Genomic DNA, 17,059 nt, shown 5'->3' on the forward strand with positions numbered 1-17,059 from the left:
CCTCCCTTTCAAGGCCCTTCACACCTCAGCTTCTTGCTGCTGCTCCCCCTTGTCACATTGCCTCCGGCCTCCTTCCCCCCAGTGAGTCCAGCCTCAGCCACACATCTGTGTGCTTCTTCCCCAACCCAACACCTCCTTCCACACTGGCCCTTGTGCATGGAGCATCCTTATTCAACTGACCCAGAAAGGCAAGGGGGGCATCTGAGACTGAGGAGGAGGGAAGTGACTTGGCTCAGTTACCCAGTGAGTGGCAGTACCAGGAAGTGACTCCGCAGAGAGGTGCTCCAGCCTTGTGCCACAGAGGGAGGGGTCCCAGAGGCCATGTTTGTTGAGAGATGTCAGAAATCGAATGGACCCACAGAGGCAATGCAGGAGTCTTCTCTCTAGCCCATGCACCAAGGCTTTGTCCAGTCCAGTTATGAACGTTCCCAGCAGTGGGGCTCTCAGCCCTTCCCCTGGAAGATGGTTCTGCAGCCTGGTGGATCTCCTTGGTAAGGAGAGGTGCATTTTCATGGACAGGGTGTGTCCCGCTTACAGCTGATCAGCCTCACTCTCCGCTCTCCCCATCATCACTGGCCTCACCTGCCATATGTGTTATATTTTGTTTCTTCCCAGGAGGCCTTGTTGGTGGCAGTGAAGAGCCTCCCTTCTGGCACCTTGCTGAACATTGCTGGATTTGGCTCCCACATCAAACCCCTCTTCCCAGCAAGCAAGCCCTGCAGCAATGTGAGTGTGGTGCATGTGAGGATTCCTGTCTCTCATAACCCAGATGCCATCACAACCTGGCTCAAGGGTCCCAGGCACCAGTCTCCCTCACTCATCCCAGTCTGAAGCCTTCACCACACTTCCCCACCTCATGTTGGCCCCCCATGACCAACCCCTCCAATAGTCAACGCCCCCTGATCCACGTCCCTGACTCTTCATGGGCCATGGCTGCTTGGTGCACTCTCATCATGAGCTTCTTTAACACCTAAGTCAGGGGTTGGCAACCTTTCAGAAGTGGTGTGCTGAGTCTTCATTTATTCACTCTAATTTAAGGTTTTGCGTGCCAGTAATATATTTTACTGTTTTTAGAAGGTCTCTTTCGATAAGTCTATAATATATAACTAAACGATTGTTGCATGTAAAGTAAATAAGGTTTTTAAAATGTTTAAGAAGTTTCATTTAAAATTTAAATTAAAATGCAGACCCCCCCCGGGACCGGTGGCCAGGACCCAGGCAATGTGAGTGCCACTGAAAATCAGTTCTCGTGCCGTCTTTGGCACATGTGCCATAGGTTGCCTACCCCTGACTTAAGTCTTTTTCTCTGGCTCCTGTGATTGAAAGTTAGCTGCTCCCATGGTGTGAGCGGCGCTTGCCAGCAGATCGGCGCTCGGTATCAGACTCCTTGCTTCAACATGACCATAGTGTGGTGGGATTATAGACAGGAGGGGAGAAGAGTGAGAATTTGGAGGTGATTCTGTGGGCTTCGGGTGCCCCTGTAATCCACACTGTTTGTGTCAGCAGGAGAACCTCAGACTGGCCTGTGAGTACATACAGAAGCTCCAGGCCGATATGCGTGGGACCAACCTTCTGGCTGCTCTGACCTGGATCCTGGGGCAGCCTCTTCACCGTGGTTACCCGCGCCAGCTCTTCATCTTCACAGATGCCAGTGTCAGCAATGCAGGCAAGATCATTGAGCTGATTCGGAGGCAGGCCAGCACCGTCAGGTATGGAGTGTGTGTGTGTTTGTGTATGGTTGTGAGGGGAGGGAAACAAACCCAGGGGAGGGACAGGACAAGAATCTTTCTGCTGTGGGAAGGATGGCTGAGGGGATGGGGAACTAGCCTGCAGCCCCTGGTGCCAGAGGGGATGAGCAGAGGGCCCTGCATTGGTACTGTTATACCCAGGGCTTAAATTCTCTTAGGGTATTTCCCTGAGCCCCTCCCAATCTTCCCCCCACCCTCGGGGCTCCCTATGAAACCTCCCAGGGCTCTGTGCTTCAGCTGTGGGGCAAGGGGGGCTCAGGGCTGAAGCCCCGCAGGGTGCTCCATGGCTTGGCGCTTCAGTCCCATGGGTTTGAAAATATTTACCGGAGCTCTGCTCTGGACAGCTCCAGCTGAATTTAAGCCCTGGTCAGAGCCGTCCCTAGTGTATGGCGAATCGGGGTGGCCACCCTGGGGCCCGCTCTTTGGGGGACCTGTGGCAGCCGGCCCGAACCGCTGTACCCTAGGGATGGCTCTGTGTGCGTGTTGTGCGGGGGGGCAGTAGGCCGGCCCAGGGTGGGTGGGGTTAGGGTGCAGGGGCCAGGCTGGCCTGCGGGGATAGTGGGAGGCCTGGTGACGGCAGTGGGGGTCAGGCTTGCACTCACGGGTGAGAAGCGGCAGGAGCAACCCCAGCCCGCCCCACTGGCTCCCAGCGTCACTTGGGGGAGGGGGCGGAAGGCGGAAAGAGGCAGGGCAGGGGCGGGAAGAGGCGGGGCAGGGTTTGGGGAAAGGGGTGGAGTGGGGGCAGGGCCTGGGGCAGAAAGGAGGGGGTTGTTGCTGACCCCGCACCTCCCTAGGGACGGCCTTGGCCCTGGTTATACCAAAGTTCACTCCTGAGAGAATAACTCCCACCCCCCCACCACACACACACACACACTCACTCACTCACTCAGATAGAGCGCTCCAAACTCAGAATTCCCATTTCACAGGAAATTTTGACATTCTGAAATTTGTTTTTGTTCTCATGAATTTCTCACGAAACAGAATTTCGGAAAAACTTTTGGACCTGGAAAATGTTTGTTCCAGAATTTCAAATTTTTGTTTGGGGATTTTGAAATGTTACCTTGATTTTTAATTGTAATCTTCATGTCGTTTTTATTATTTGTACATTACTTCAAATGTCAGCCTGTCAGACTGTTTAATGAAAACACAAACAGGAGACTCAGATCTAGAAAACAAGATGCGATGTTTCAATCTGTACTAAGTAGCAGCTGCCCTCTAATGATTTTAAAAATAAAATAAAATAATAAAATATTGTAACTATATTGTATTATGTCATAGTATGGCAGGTCTATAGCAGAGGTGCATATTATGCCTTATTGCTATGGGCATGTCACGAAGTGTTATAAAGAATAATACAAATATACAAATGAAATTTTTTTTAAAAAAGCCCCAAAATTTCAAAATGAAAATTCAAAATGTTCTTTGTTTTGAGTTTTTGTTTCAAATTGACATGGTTCTACAAAGGTATTACCTCACCTGCCTTATCCTCTCATCCCGGGGCCAGTACTACAAACACCGTATGTCTAATTGTTTTGATTTTGACAACAATGTCATTTTGCATCAAAAACTTTTCAATGGAACATTTCCGACCAGCTCTAACCTCAAACTCCAGGAGAGAGGTCTCTGAGCATTCTATGCCAAAGACCCCAGTGCAGACCTAGTCCTAGAAAACCTACAAATATCCCAGCCCAAGTAGGGTGGCTCGGTGCCTCCTCCTTTCAGGCTAGAGCCATCCCCATCTAGGCCAGGTGGGTCTCAGAGTAGGCCTCAAGGTTGCTTTTAAGCAGTTCTGCTTATTCCTGCAGGTGTTTCAGCTTTGGCCTGGGCTCTGGAGCCTGCCGGAGGCTCCTGAGAGGCCTGGCCAAAGTGAGCAAAGGTCGGGCTGAGTTTCTGAGCCCTGAGGAGAGACTGCAGCCAAAGGTAAGCGTCCTCCCTCTGCACCAATATTTTGGACTCAGTTGTGGGGGTGAAAGCACTGAGGTCTCTATTAACCAAGGATGCCTAAAGCTCACCCACCATACCTAATGGGCATAGAACGACACTGGTTTCAGCTGCCCTCTTTCTGTTACAGAGGGGTGGCCTACATAGAGCACCCACAGGTGCAGCCTGCAGGGCCCAGCCTGCAGACAGACCAGGGGACTTGGCATGTCACACAGCTTGTGGCATGTGGCTCATGGCAGGGACCAGGGGTCTCCAACACAGAGCGCACCACTTTGATCTAGGCAGCATGGCTACACTGTACACCTGCTGGGAATGCCCATCTACATGGCTCTGGCTGCGATGGGTTCCGTTGTGCTGGGCACTGCTCAGACACATAGTGACGTGCCATGGCCAGTGGCTAAGACGCTAGGTTAATAAACTGCAAACACACTGAGAGATGGTCCCTGCCCCAAACAGCTTACAACCTGAACAGACAAAGGAAGTGGTGGTATAGGCTCCTAGCTTCCATTGAAATCAAGGCTCCGAGGATTTGAGGATCTGGGCCTGGGTGACTTGCCCAAGATCATGCAGAATGAGTGGCAGAGCCAAAAATTAAACCCAGCTCTCCCGAGTCCCACCTGTGTCTTAACCACATGGCCATCCTTCCACCATTCCCCCACCCTTTGTCACTCAGTCCCTAGGGGTGAAGGGCCTCGTGTCTGCTCTTGGGGCCCCAGTACCTAGGCTGGTGCTCAGAATGGTAACCCTGGGCTCTGGAGTGAGCTGCATCCATCTCCCGTCGGTGGGAGGGAACTCAGTGCAATGGGAGCTCTGAGAGAGTAAATGTAGAGGGAGAAGAATTAAGGTCCTCCCCACCCTGAATGACTTTGAAAGATATTTTAGTGCCAAGAACAGGCTTTGCTCACTCCCCTAGGATCCATTGAGCCAGCCCTCTGCCAGTGTTCAGCAAGGCATTGGCCACAAGCATTTAACAGCGCCCCTGTAGCCCCAGATCTACCCTCATCCCCTACTCCAGCTTGGTTCCTGCTATCAGTGTTTCTGTGCCATCTTGTGACCCAGAGCCACTTGCAGTGTCTGGGAGGCCCAGTCTGTGCTCTGAGCTCTGGGTGGCTCAGCGTTCAGTGTCTGTCATCTGCTTCTCGGGACCAACAACTGGTTGGTAATTCAAAGGGCTGGAGCCCCCTGGAGTGCGTATGGCAGTGGAACATATAGGTGGGGAGGCTGTGAGCCTCTGAGGGCTGATGGGTCTGGTTTCTGCCCCCTCTTCAGCTGATAAAGTCTCTGAAGAAGGCAATTGAGCCCGCCGTGAGTGACATCACCATAGATTGGTATGTGCCTGACACCATGGAGGCTTTGCTGTCACCCAATGAAATTGCAGCCTTGTACCCAGGAGACCGGCTCATCAGCTATTGCACCCTCTACAACATCGCCAGCTTCCGGGACAAGAAGACAGTAAGAACCCTCTGTGTAGCGGGGGTGAGGGTTTTCCACTGGGCCGTGCTCACCAGTGGGGATTGGACAGTAGCTGCAAAGCATCAGGCGCTGTGGTGAGGAAGGTTGCTGCTGGAGCCCCGGATGGCTGGGCCCTGTGGCAAGGAAACTCACATGCTGGTGTATTTCTTCCCTGCCCGTGATCTGATGCCAACAGGAGAGCCTCTTTCTGTGGCTGTGACAACTACCTTGTCCTCTTGTTTTGCCAGGGTAGAGAACGGGTGTGCAGAAGCCTTTCGCGGGGCTCTGTGGGGTCAGCCTTCCAGTCCCAGGATGAGGCATTTAGCCCGGACGTGGCTCACCCATATGCAGCTGGCGAGAGCCAGGACATCAGTCAAGCCCTGCAGGAGATTTCCCGTGAGATTTCCGTGGAGTTTTCTGCTGGGGCCGTCGAGGAGTCTGAGAAGAGTGAGTGGAGCAGTGAGTGACAACTTAGTGTGGGAGTGGGGCTGGCTGTGCCTGGGGAGCTTGGCCATGAGATGGACGTTCATTCACAGAGGAGCTGCAGAGGCAGAATACTGACCCCTTACCCATTTGGTCACTTACTGCCTGCTCTCGCTGTGTTGGTGCTGTGTACGTAGCCCTCCAGACTTTGCAACACCCACCCCTCTTGTTTGGAGAGAGCTGGCCAAAAGATGAGTCCCTGCCAGGCAGGGTCAGAGGGCTATAAAGGCGGGGTCTGGGGTGAGGGGGAGCGTCTCTTTCTCCAGTAGAATAGGGTTGCTGCTTGTGTCTCTCCTTGGCAGGTGTGGATCCTGTTTCTGACATCTGGAAGAGGATTTACCAGGCCTCCTACATCCAGGAGCAGTATGTGCTCACTCACTGCTCCATCAGCACAGACCGGAGCCAGGGCCTGCTGTCCCATGGCTCCACCAGCAGCGAGTCCACTGGCTCCAGGGACATAGCACCTGAGAGTGGCTCGCTGGCCTGCACCTTTGAAGCCAACTCTCAGCAGGGACAGAAGAGCGTTTCTCTGTGCGACTCCTCCACCAAATCTGCTCCACTCCCGCAGGCCGGGCTGACTGCTGGCACCAAGGTGAGGTGTGGCCGAGCCCCTGGCTGGCCACAGCTGGGATTGCCGTGAGTAGAGAAGGCTGGGTTGTCCATCTCCTCTTGCCTCATGTACCTGCCCCTGCTGGTGAGTGCTGGGGGGGGGGGCGGTTCCCTCCTGCCCCCCAAGCCAGTCCGCCCCCCGACCTGGGGGCTGCATAGGACCTGTCAGGGTTCTCTCCCCACTCTGAACTCTAGGGTACAGATGTGGGGACCCGCATGAAAGACCCCCTAAGCTTATTTTTACCAGCTTAGGTTAAAAACTTCCCCAAGGCACAAATCCTTCCTTGTCCTTGGATGGGTACTGCTGCCACCACCAAGTGAGTTAAACAAAGATTCAGGAAAAGGACCACTTGGAGTTCCTGTTTCCCTAAAATATCCCCCCCAAGCCCTTCACCCCCTTTCCTGAGAATAATCTACCAATCAGATAGATAAACAAGGTGAGCACAGACCAGACTCTTGGGTCCTAAAAACCAATCAGGTTCTTAACAACAGAATTTTATTATAAATACAAAATAAAAGAAGCACCTCTGTAAAATCAGGATGGAAGGTAATTTTACAGGGTAATCAGATTCATAACATAGAGGATTCCCCTCTAGGCAAAACTTTAAAGTTACAGAAAACAGGGATAAACCTCCCTCTTAGCACAGGGAAAATTATCACAAGCTGAAACAAAAGATACTCTAATGCATTTCCTTACTATTACTTACTATTTCTGTAAATTTAGATGTGTCATTCAGTAGGAGCTAGATTACTTGCTTGGTCTCTCTCTTTGTCTCCCAAGAGAACACACACAAAGAGCCAAAGCAAAACCCTTCCCTACCACAGATTTGAAAGTGTCTTCTCCCCTTATTGGTCCTTTTGGTCAGGTGCCAACCAGGTTATCTGAGCTTCTTAACCCTTTACAGGTAAAGGAGGGATTGTATGCTACCCTTAGCTGTATGTTTATGACAAGGCCGCAGAATAGCTAGGGACGGCCCTGGAGCTATGTCTGTTATCTGCCCCCTGGGTTCTTGCAGTTCTAGGCCCTGACATCTGGAGAAAGGACATCTGATGGGCACAATTACCCAGTCACATGGAATTTAAAATGTAATTAATTAATTAAAAACCCCAATACAATTAAAATCACTTAAAATTAGTCTTAATTTAACATGAAACAAACAAAATTAAAATAAAGTGGGCTAATCTCAAACCATCTATTTAATCTCATTATCAAATTAAGGAATACCAAATACACCACCAGTTTCTCATCAGCTTGATCTAATCATTGAGGAAGCTAGTAGTCTTTGTTTAGCTTTTAGCCCCAGAATTACAGCTCATTATCTATCTCCCTGCCAGTTGACATGCTTCTTTAAATTCCTGTTAAGGGCAGATATAGGGAGGGTCAATTCACTCCCTTGTTGAAGTTAGTGTTTAGACTGCAGCTCTGGTACCAATTAAGGTCACTCATCTGCTAGGTAATGATCCATCTTTCCTCCCCCAACTTCCCCTCCTCAATTTAGGGTTACATAAAATGTTCCAGTCCCGGATACCACGGCTGGTTACATTTGACAGTCAAATGAAAAATGTAAGTGAAGATAATGTGATTTCTCAAGATTTAGGCACACAGGCCCCTAGCCCTCTGCCATCACGTTAGCTGTCTGCCGTTCCCAGAGTTATCATCCTAGCTTTTCCTGGGATGCCCTGAGTAATAGCTGGGACTGGAGACTTCACTACTTGGACTACCTTCTCCTGGAATCAACCTAGGCCTCGAAACCTATACTCACAAGGTACTTCTGTGGCAGTCTCTAGGCAGAGGAATGATAGCAAATTACGGTCCAACAATTAATTTAAAGAAGGTCATGCAACTGGGGCCACTAACTCCATGTCCCCAGACTCCTGATAGCTCCTTCCTGGAGCTTCCCCAAGTGAATCTCTCCTGTCGTCAACACAAATGGCTCCCTTCCGAAATCGACTGTCTCCTGCCAGCTGTGGGACGTAGCAGTGAATGTTGATGGGTGTCACTGCCTCAGTTTGGCTGATGGCTGCTGACCTCTGTGTCACGTTCCATGCTTTACTATGGCAGGCACCATCTCAAGATGATACTTCTTGAGAGCTGGGTCTATCCAGAGCAGTGCAAAAGTTCCCTGTTATCTCATACGGGGCTCTAGGGCTGGTCTTGCAAAACATTATCTTAAATACACAAGCCATGGGAAAGCCTACATGTGCATCACCCATAGTTTATAATTCGTTGCCTTTAACTGTCACCACTGTCAACCTCTCAATCCAAGCCTGAGCTCTGGCTTTCAGAGTCTAAGCAGATCCCCAGATGTCCTGCTTCGTCAAATTAAATTCATCTAGACAATTTCTTCTGTGAAACATACAACTACATCCTCACACCTTCCATGACATACTGGCTCATTCATGATTAAAGATAACTAATAAAAATAAACAAACCATTAGGGTCAAATTTAAGGCATCCCTTTTGTTTCATGTGTTGAATGTGTGTGTTGTACTTTGGTTTATTTTGGAGAAAGGGTCAAAATGCTGGGCTACAGTCTCCAGCATCTTAAAGTGGACTTGACGCAATTTTTCGTTGAATCCATGGGATGATGACCTCTTCCTGATAACAGGCAAGATAGCAACGTCTTCTCCTTGAGACAGACTCTTGGTGACTCTCCGTGATTGCTTTTCTGAGATGAAACAAGAAATATGTACATGACAGTTTTAAATTACAACATTATTAAAATCTATTTTAATTTGAGGAGGTGACTCTGAAAGCAACCAAATGTACTGGCCCTTACAATATTGATCTGCCAGTTACACTAGGGACTTGTCCACTAAATCCTCTAGATCATTCAGAAAGCAGAATAGGAAAGAAAATATAATCCATCTTTCAGAACCATCCCCCCTACAGCCCAGCCAACGTGAATATTAAACACTGCCTCCAGCTTGCAAAAACGCTCCCTGCTAATTGCACAGGGGTAGTTCCGCTTTGCTGACCAAGCAGAGTTTCGCAACAGTCCTTGGCTGTCACTTCTGTTTTTTCCCAAAAACTTTGTTTCTGCTTTTCTGGCTGCCAGCTCTCTGGAGCAAAGACAGAACTTTACAACCCCAAGATTTTAAAGGGAATCAACATCTCAATCCATACAACAGATTTAATATTTCTAAAAGGGCCCATCCGGGGAAGCCCCAGTGTGAGGACTACAGGAGGCAGGTCATATGGATCACCACTAGGTGGCTTATTATCATGTTCTCTGTGTATATAAATCTCCCCACTGTATTTTCCACGGAATGCATCCAATGAAGTGAGCTGTAGCTCACGAAAGCTTATGCTCAAATAAATTTGTTCGTCTCTAAGGTGCCACAAGTCCTCCTTTTCTTTTTGCGGATACAGACTAACACGGCTGCTACTCTGAAACCTGAGTTATCTCTGGCTTCTGTCCCAGGCTCCTACAGTTTTGGGCTCTGACATCTGGGAGAAAAGTGTCTGGTTTTCAGAGTTTTATATTATTTAGTAACTAAACTAACAAAAAAAAAAGCCTCACTGGAAATATACTCGTGGTTTAATGTTACCCAAATCACCCTACAATAAAAGGGGTTAGTATCAAATAGTCAAATTAATCTCATCAGATTAATATCAAATAAACCAACAATTCCTCATCAGCTTTATCTAATAATTTGGGAATGCAGCAATCTTTGCTTAGCTACCACACCCAAAATAACAGGGAATGATCAGTCTTTCTCATTGATAGATGTATTTATGTTCTAGTCAAATGGCTGATAGAGAGAGGAGCAGATCACAGCCAGGTTGAAATGAATATTCGGACTGCAGCTCTAAAACTAGTTAAGGGCACCTGCCCTGAAAATCTTGTGTTACAATTGTGGGTTGAGGCTCAGTTGCACACAGGGTCTAGCTCCAACCTGGACACTGCTGTGACACCACTGTTGCCAGCAGCCAGAGCACGTCCAGGGAATCCGAGGGAGGGAGGTACCACTTCAGCCTATGCCAGCTACTGGGCTGCCTCAAAGCCCTCTCTGAGCTCCATTGGTTTGTCTGGGACTGCAACTGCCCCAGTCTTGGGGGCAGCTTGCCCACCAGCCAGCACTCCACCTATCAGGCCTTGAGTCCGTGCAGAGATAGGTGGGCTCAGCGCTAGGCTTGTGTACAGAGATGAGCCAGCTGATCCCCTGCAGTGACCCCAGGGGGACTCATCTGCAAGCCTGCCCAAAGCAGAGCCCCAGCTCCCCAGACTGACCCCTGAATCTCTCCCGCTCAGGCATGCGTGGTGCTGAGCTCCGAGGAGCTGGCGCGGCGGAAGAAGGCGCTGGCACGAACTGCCTTATCTGGACGCAGCTTTTCGTCCCCGCATGGTGAGCTGGATGCCCATCGGCTGCAGAGAGCCCTGGAGAAGGTGTCCCAGAAGCGGAACCAGTCCCTGGAAGGGAAGCTGGATGAGATTGGGCCAGAGCTGCAGCGGCTGCGAAGGAGCCTGGCAGATTCCAGTGAGTGTTGTTACAGCAGAAGGGAGGCGCTGGGGGCCGGAGCCCGAATTAGCTCAGGTCTCCGGACAGCCCCCTCAGGAAGGTGCAGGGGACTCAGGGCAGTCCCGTCCCCAGGGCGGAGCAAGGGACTGCTGTATAGAAGCCATGGGGGGCTGTCTCCCACTCTGCCCCCTGACCTCACTCTTGCTGTCTCCTAGGTAACTTGCTCTCGCCATCCCATCTGGACTGGGACATGCTGGTGGAGCCCCCGTATCTTTTCAGCGCGTCGCCAGCGGCTGAGCGTGGTGAGTGTGAGGGGGGTGCCTGTCTGCCCCTGCGATGCCAGGTGGTGATCCATGCACTCAGTGCTGGGAAGCCCATCTCCTGGGAAGTGACAGTCACCCTGGAGCCTCTGCTCCAAGCCAGGGACGTCAAGGGCAAGGAGGAGCTGGCACAACAGTCGTGTAAGGCCTGGGACAAACTGCTGCACCATCTGACTGCCAGCTCTGTCATCCGGGACCACGAGAATGTGGCACAGAGGGAAGCTGAGCTGGAGCACAGTGAGTATGCACTTACCTGCGTGCCCCACCATGTCCCGTCGGCTCTCCCCCTCCCCTCCCAGCCTCACCCTGTGACTCTCTCTCAGGTTTCTCCCGGAGGTTCCGCCTCAAGGCCATGCAGTCTAGCAAGGCTTGCAACACGCCCTCCATCTACACCTGCCTGGTGCCTGTGGACTCCTCCACCCAGGAGGCCCTGCCCAGGGCCCTTGAGGTTCGCAATGCAGGTACGGCTCCCAGGAGGCATTGCTACACTGAGCTCCCTCCCAGTCCCCCAGCTCACCTCTAGGGACCCATGGGACTCTGTATGCATATGTGGATCTGCATGTGTCTGGGTCTAGCTGGCTCCATCCATGGGCCTGTACATGTAGCGGGGTCTGTATTTGTCTCCCTGTTGGGACATGCTCATGCATACACCTGTGTGGTCAGGTGTGTCTGGGGTCCAGGCTCAGAGATGTTTCAGGAGGGCAGCTGGCTATGACGAGGACAGAGATAGATTAGACTCCAAAGAACTGCCCAGAGAGTGGGAAAGCCGAGTGTGAGAGGAAGCATTAAAGGAACTGAGGCCCAGACCCTCAGAAGTATTGAGGAGCCTAAGTCCCATTGAGATCAATGGGAGTTAGGCACTTTATGCCTTAGAGGATGTGGGCTTGAGGTTCTTGGGCTCAAAGCAGCAGTGGCCGGGGGGGCTTGGGGACCCTCTGCAGGCTCTGAGCCTGGCTCTGTGGTGCAGCTGACAGCTGATGGTGGCTGTGATTCCTTCCAAGGGGGCCCTTCCAGCCATCGCCGAGGGTCCCAGGCTGGGAGCCGGCGCCAGGGCAATTACTCAGTGGGCCTGGGACGATGGCGTGACTCAGAGGAGCTGGATGATGCTGTCATCTCTGCAGGTACCAGCCCAGCCCTGCATTGCTAACCTGCCCCGGCACGCTGTCCCATGCCCATGAAACCCCAACACAGCCTCCCTAGAACCAGCCCTCTCGGGGAGGAACTGCAGCAAACCACTGAGACTTGCGCAGGCTCTTAGGGCAATGGCAGGCTTGCTGACATTGCACAGCCCCCGAAGGGTTACGTCAGAGGGCTGTCAGCTCAAGGGGCCACTGATCTCAGCCACCCAGGATGGGAAATTAGGAGAGTTTGAGTAGCCTGGATCAAAGCATCAGGGGTTCTCTGGGCCATACTCAGCACCTTGAATTGGGAGCCAGGGAAGCTTACAGGGCCCTGGGGTGAGGTGCTCCCTGGAAGCCCACAGCTGGCACTCCCAAGTGCAACCCTGTGCAGGTCCTGGGATCCTGGGGGTGGGTGCAGCCTCTGCATCAAATGGAGATGGCGACAGAGGACAGCACCACAGGCCACTGCTCTTGCAATGGGGACCAAACTGGAGCCCTAGAGCCCATGGAAGTTGTGGCTCCATGTCCTCAGCCGGCTGCAGCTGGGAGTTGGAGGGTCCCAGCACCCAGCGTAGGCTCTGAATTCTTGATTCCGTTCCAGAGCAAGACGAGACACCCGCATCTCCTGTCAGCATCTCCTCTGCTGCCGGTGCCTGGGAAAAGCAAAGCTGCCCCGATGGTAAGTCCCACACACAGCCCAGAGCTGGAGGCGGGGGAATCGGAGAGAGTAGGCTCTTTGAGGATTAGACATTGCGCAGCTCAGCCCTATAGGAAACCCTGAGAGAGAGATGGGGCCAACTGTCCTCCCAACGCAGCTCCTGGACAGATGCCTGCCTGTGGCTGCTGCCAAGCCCCCGGGAAGTGGCAGGAAGCCTGGAGCTTTAGCGTGAATCATCTCACAGCCCATTTGGATGTGTAATGCACGGCGGGCTCAGGTACCCGTCAGCTTTACTGTCCACCTCTCAATCCCATGTTGGGGTGCGATGTCTCATGAGGGGGCTGAGCCCCCTCCCCTAACCTGTGTGGTTACATTATCGGACAGCCTGCTGCCCACGTCTGTGCTCCTGGGACTGGCCAGAATGGGCTGCTCTCCAACATCGCTGCTCCAGCCACCGCAGAGATGCTGGCTCTCTTGTGGAAATAAAGGGTCTGATGAAAGGGTGGCTCCCATTTCCAGGAACGTAGGAGACCCTGTGTGGGAGCCGTAACCTCCCCACGCTCCTGACCTGTCTGCAGTACCCTGCGGGAGTGCTGGGTTTGGGAAGGCAGCCCCTGCTGGGGTCGTAAACTTCCCATCCTGTACCATATTGCACTTGGCAGAGGCTGGAGTAATGTTCAGGTGGGGCACAGTCTGGGGAGAGGACCTGCTGAGGCCTCGTGGATGGGGACCCTCCACCTGCCCTGTTACCTCCTAGCGTGGCTGAGCCCTTCCCCCACAGGTAGGGGTGCTTTGGGGGCCTCTGTGGAGCTGTGCTGTGGCAGCAGGCAATTGTGGTGGGGATAGAGAAAGCAGGGGAGCCCAGCCCTATGGAGTGACCTTCCCTCCCCATGCCAGGTCCTGTGGCCAGTCCCTCTGCCACCTCTGTGGGATCCCAGAAATCCATGGAGAACTTTGCTGGCTCCAGGTAGGCCTTCTAGACTGACTCTCTGGGGTTGGGGGGGCCTGGCTGGGGGCACCTTCCATGCAGAGGGGACTTTGCATTCAACAGGAAAGGCCCTAGCCTGTCAGGGGGACACCCCACCGCTTCTTCACTGAGGGGACCTCCCGCAAAACCTCCAGTGCTTGAGCCCTGACCCTGCAGCACAGCTGGGGTTAATCTCTCCCCATGCTGCTGCCAGCCCACCCTGCACTGCAGCGTGCATTGGCCTGGGGCCCAGCAGCCTCCTGGAGAGTGGCCAGCGTCCCCCTGCAGCTTGGTCACCTTCTTCGGCAGGAAGGAGCTGGAGAGGAATCTCTCTTGGCCACGGCTGCTGTGTCACGGAGGGGAGTTGGGGTGTGTTCATTCAGTGCTGGAGGCCCACAGCCCTCCCAATGGACCGCCTCTCTCCTGCGATGACCACCACTCTCCCAACGCTGGCAGGATCCAGGCCATGCTGCTCACTGGTCTCTTCTCCTGGCAGGTTCAGTCTCAGCAGGATCAGGGGGCACGGCCTAGTACTGCGGCCACAGTGCCTGACCCCAGAAAGTGAGCTCTCCAAGGACAGTGCCATCCATGACTACCTCCCACTGGTAAGGACCCTGCACCGTCATCCCACCCTGCTGAGCCCAGCTACTCTCCTGGGGTACTCCACTCCCAGCCCAGCAGTGCCAGGGATGGATCCCACCCCAGGACCTGCAATCAAACCTGGGTCTCCTACATGATGGAGCAGACTTGTAATGACAAGGCCAGGATCCGCCCCAACCTCACGGGAACCAGGGCTCCTGTAGAGCTGCCCCCACCACTGCATGGTATTGCCAGAGGTTAGGCTCCAAAGCGCAGAGTCAATACTGTGTGTGCGCCCCACGACAGGCCTCAGCACTGTACAGGGGAAACTACTGCTGCCCCAGCCTTCCCTACCTGCTCCACCCCAGCTCAGACCCCGTGTGATGGGGACAGATCTATGTTAGCCATTACCACTCGCAAACGAGAACTCAGAGCATTGTCAGTTCTCTGAAAACATCTGCTCAGTGTGCAGCGGCAGTCCAAAAAGCGAACAATGGTAGGAACCATTAGGCAAAGGATAGATAATAAAACTGAAAATATTACAATGCCACTATATAAATCCATGGTACGCCCATACCTCAAATCCTGCCTGCAGCTCTGGGCGCCCCATCTCAGCAAAGTGATATTAGCATTGGAAAAGGTACAGAGAAGGGCAACAAAAATTACTAAGGGTTTGGAACAGCTTCCATATGAGGAGAGATTAAAAAGAGTGGGACTTCTCAGCTTGGAAAAGAGAGGCCTAAAAGGGGACATGATTGAGGTCTATAAAATCATGTCTAGTGTGGAGACAGTGAATAATGAAGTGTTATTTACTTCTTCACATAACACAAGAACCCAGGGACACCCAATGAAATTAACAGGCAGCAGGTTTAAAACGACGAAAAGGAAGTATTTCTTCCCACAACACAGTCAGGTCAGCCTGTGGAACTTGTTGCCAGGGGATGTTGTGAAGGCCAAAACTATAATGCCTGCTAAACCCAGGGTTGAGTTCAATCCTTGAGGGGGCCATTTAGGGATCTGGGGCAAAAATTGGGGATTGGTCCTGCTTTGAGCAGGGGGTTGGACCAGATGACCTCCTGAGGTCCCTTCCAATCCTGGTATTCTATGAAATAATGGGGTTCAAAAGGGAATTGGATAAGTTCACTGAGGATGGGTCCATCAATGGCCATTAGCCAGGATTGGCAGGGATGCAACCCCCTGCTCTCGGTGTCCCTAGCCTCTGTTTGCCTGAAGCTGGGAGTGAACAACTCAATGATGGCCTGTTCTGTTCATTCCCTCTGAAGCACCTGTCACAGGACTCTGGGCTAGATGGACTGTTGGCCTGACCCAGCCTGGCCCTTCTTATGTTTGTACATAACGAGCCCAGGCCCCAGCGCTGGGCTTCCCCACCCCTACTGTGCAGTGCCAGCATCAGCAAAAGGGCTGCCTGGTGCACAAGCTCTGCCTCTCAGAGACAGCCCTGCTGCAGCCAGGGCCTCACCTGGCCAGGAGGCCCCCCATGGCCTCTGGAGTGAGTGCAGGACCCCTCCCCCACACCCTAGGCTCTACGCAGTGGGAGTGACAGACGCTGGCCCTGTGCAGTGAATGTGAGATGCTCCCCCCCCCGCCCTCTCCTCCCCACCAGGTGCGGCTGCAGCAGGCCCTGGGCACCTTCCAGCTAACAGAAAGCTTCTCCGAAGTGGTGCAGATCCCACTGGACCGTCTGCGCCGTGCCTCGCCCTATGCCTCGCACCATGCCAGCCTCAGCCCTGGCTCCTGCACCGCCCCCTGGGCACTCATTGCCAAGGGCAGCCCTGATGGCGGCCCAAAGCAAGTGGCGAGCCAGCCCTCTCCAGAGGGCGTGGAGCCTGCCAGAGGCAGCCAGGAGGGGGCACCAGAACCAGGCTTGCCCCATTCACACAGCACCTGCTCTGAGGTCCTAAGCACTGCCATCTGGCCGCAGGCAGACAGTGGGCGCGGCTCCGAGACCGACGCCTGCGACCACTCGCCCGCCACCTCCGAAGCCGTCAGCCTGCAGGAGGTGGGGCTCGAGGCCGAGGAGGGGGACCTGGAGAGTGCCAGCTGGGCCACGGCTGTGGCACTGGCCTGGCTCGAGCACCGCTGCGCCGGCTTATTTGTGGAATGGGAGCTGCTGGCCGCCAAGGCAGACGCCTGGCTCCGGGCGCAGCAGCTGCCGGAGGGAGTGGATGTGGGCTCTCTGAAAGGGGCGGCGCACCACCTCTTCCTGCTGCTGCGCCACTGGGACGAGAACATCAGGCTGAACATGCTATGTTACAACCCCAGCAACGTGTGAGGGGCCGGGCCGTGGCACCAATAAAGAGGTTTGGTTCAGACCTGCTGTGTCCACAGCTCCTTCCCCTCCTGCACTGCCACCGGGGGGCGCTTCCCTCTGAGATGGGCGGGCCTCACCCGCTCCGGCAGCCAGCTCCTTCCCACCATCAGTCCCGCTCCTGAGCCCAGGCGCCCGTCACTCGGCCTCCGGCTGGGGGCCTGGGGTAGCCCAACAAGCAGCAGAAGGGGTTGGAAGCAAGTTAGGGGCAGGCAGTGTTGGGTGAAGAGGAGGCATATGAAACCCCCCCTCGCTCTGCTCACATAGGCCCAGGGCCCTCGTACGCTGCACTGAGCCTCACTGCACCCCCAGTGGGTGGGGCAGTCCCATTACCCCCATTCTGAAGGTGAGGAAACAAACAGAGGAGGTGAAAGGCTCTTTTGCTCTG

The 17,059-nt window shown here is 53.5% G+C and overlaps 1 protein-coding gene across 9 annotated transcripts in view; it reads left to right on the forward strand.

The window, feature by feature from the left end:
• Positions 1–16,675, forward strand: part of VWA5B2 (von Willebrand factor A domain containing 5B2) — a 68,664-nt gene extending 51,989 nt beyond the window's left edge. For 7 of the 9 annotated variants that reach the window (XM_048862853.2, XM_075132075.1, XM_075132078.1 and 4 more), the window contains 14 exons: positions 616–726; positions 1,507–1,709; positions 3,554–3,668; positions 4,959–5,141; positions 5,390–5,600; positions 5,927–6,216; positions 10,490–10,715; positions 10,913–11,254; positions 11,341–11,478; positions 12,019–12,138; positions 12,740–12,817; positions 13,694–13,763; positions 14,260–14,368; positions 15,967–16,675. In XM_048862853.2, coding sequence (XP_048718810.2) covers positions 616–726; positions 1,507–1,709; positions 3,554–3,668; positions 4,959–5,141; positions 5,390–5,600; positions 5,927–6,216; positions 10,490–10,715; positions 10,913–11,254; positions 11,341–11,478; positions 12,019–12,138; positions 12,740–12,817; positions 13,694–13,763; positions 14,260–14,368; positions 15,967–16,635 — 2,865 coding nt within the window. In that variant the 3' untranslated portion in view covers positions 16,636–16,675. The remainder of the gene's footprint in view (positions 1–615; positions 727–1,506; positions 1,710–3,553; positions 3,669–4,958; positions 5,142–5,389; positions 5,601–5,926; positions 6,217–10,489; positions 10,716–10,912; positions 11,255–11,340; positions 11,479–12,018; positions 12,139–12,739; positions 12,818–13,693; positions 13,764–14,259; positions 14,369–15,966) is intronic. The other 2 variants (XM_075132079.1, XM_075132077.1) reach the window with 2 other exon arrangements.
• Positions 16,676–17,059: the final 384 nt, after the last annotated feature.

The sequence above is a fragment of the Caretta caretta genome, chromosome 9 (genome assembly GCF_965140235.1).
Source record: "Caretta caretta isolate rCarCar2 chromosome 9, rCarCar1.hap1, whole genome shotgun sequence".
Lineage (NCBI taxonomy): Eukaryota > Metazoa > Chordata > Testudines > Cheloniidae > Caretta > Caretta caretta.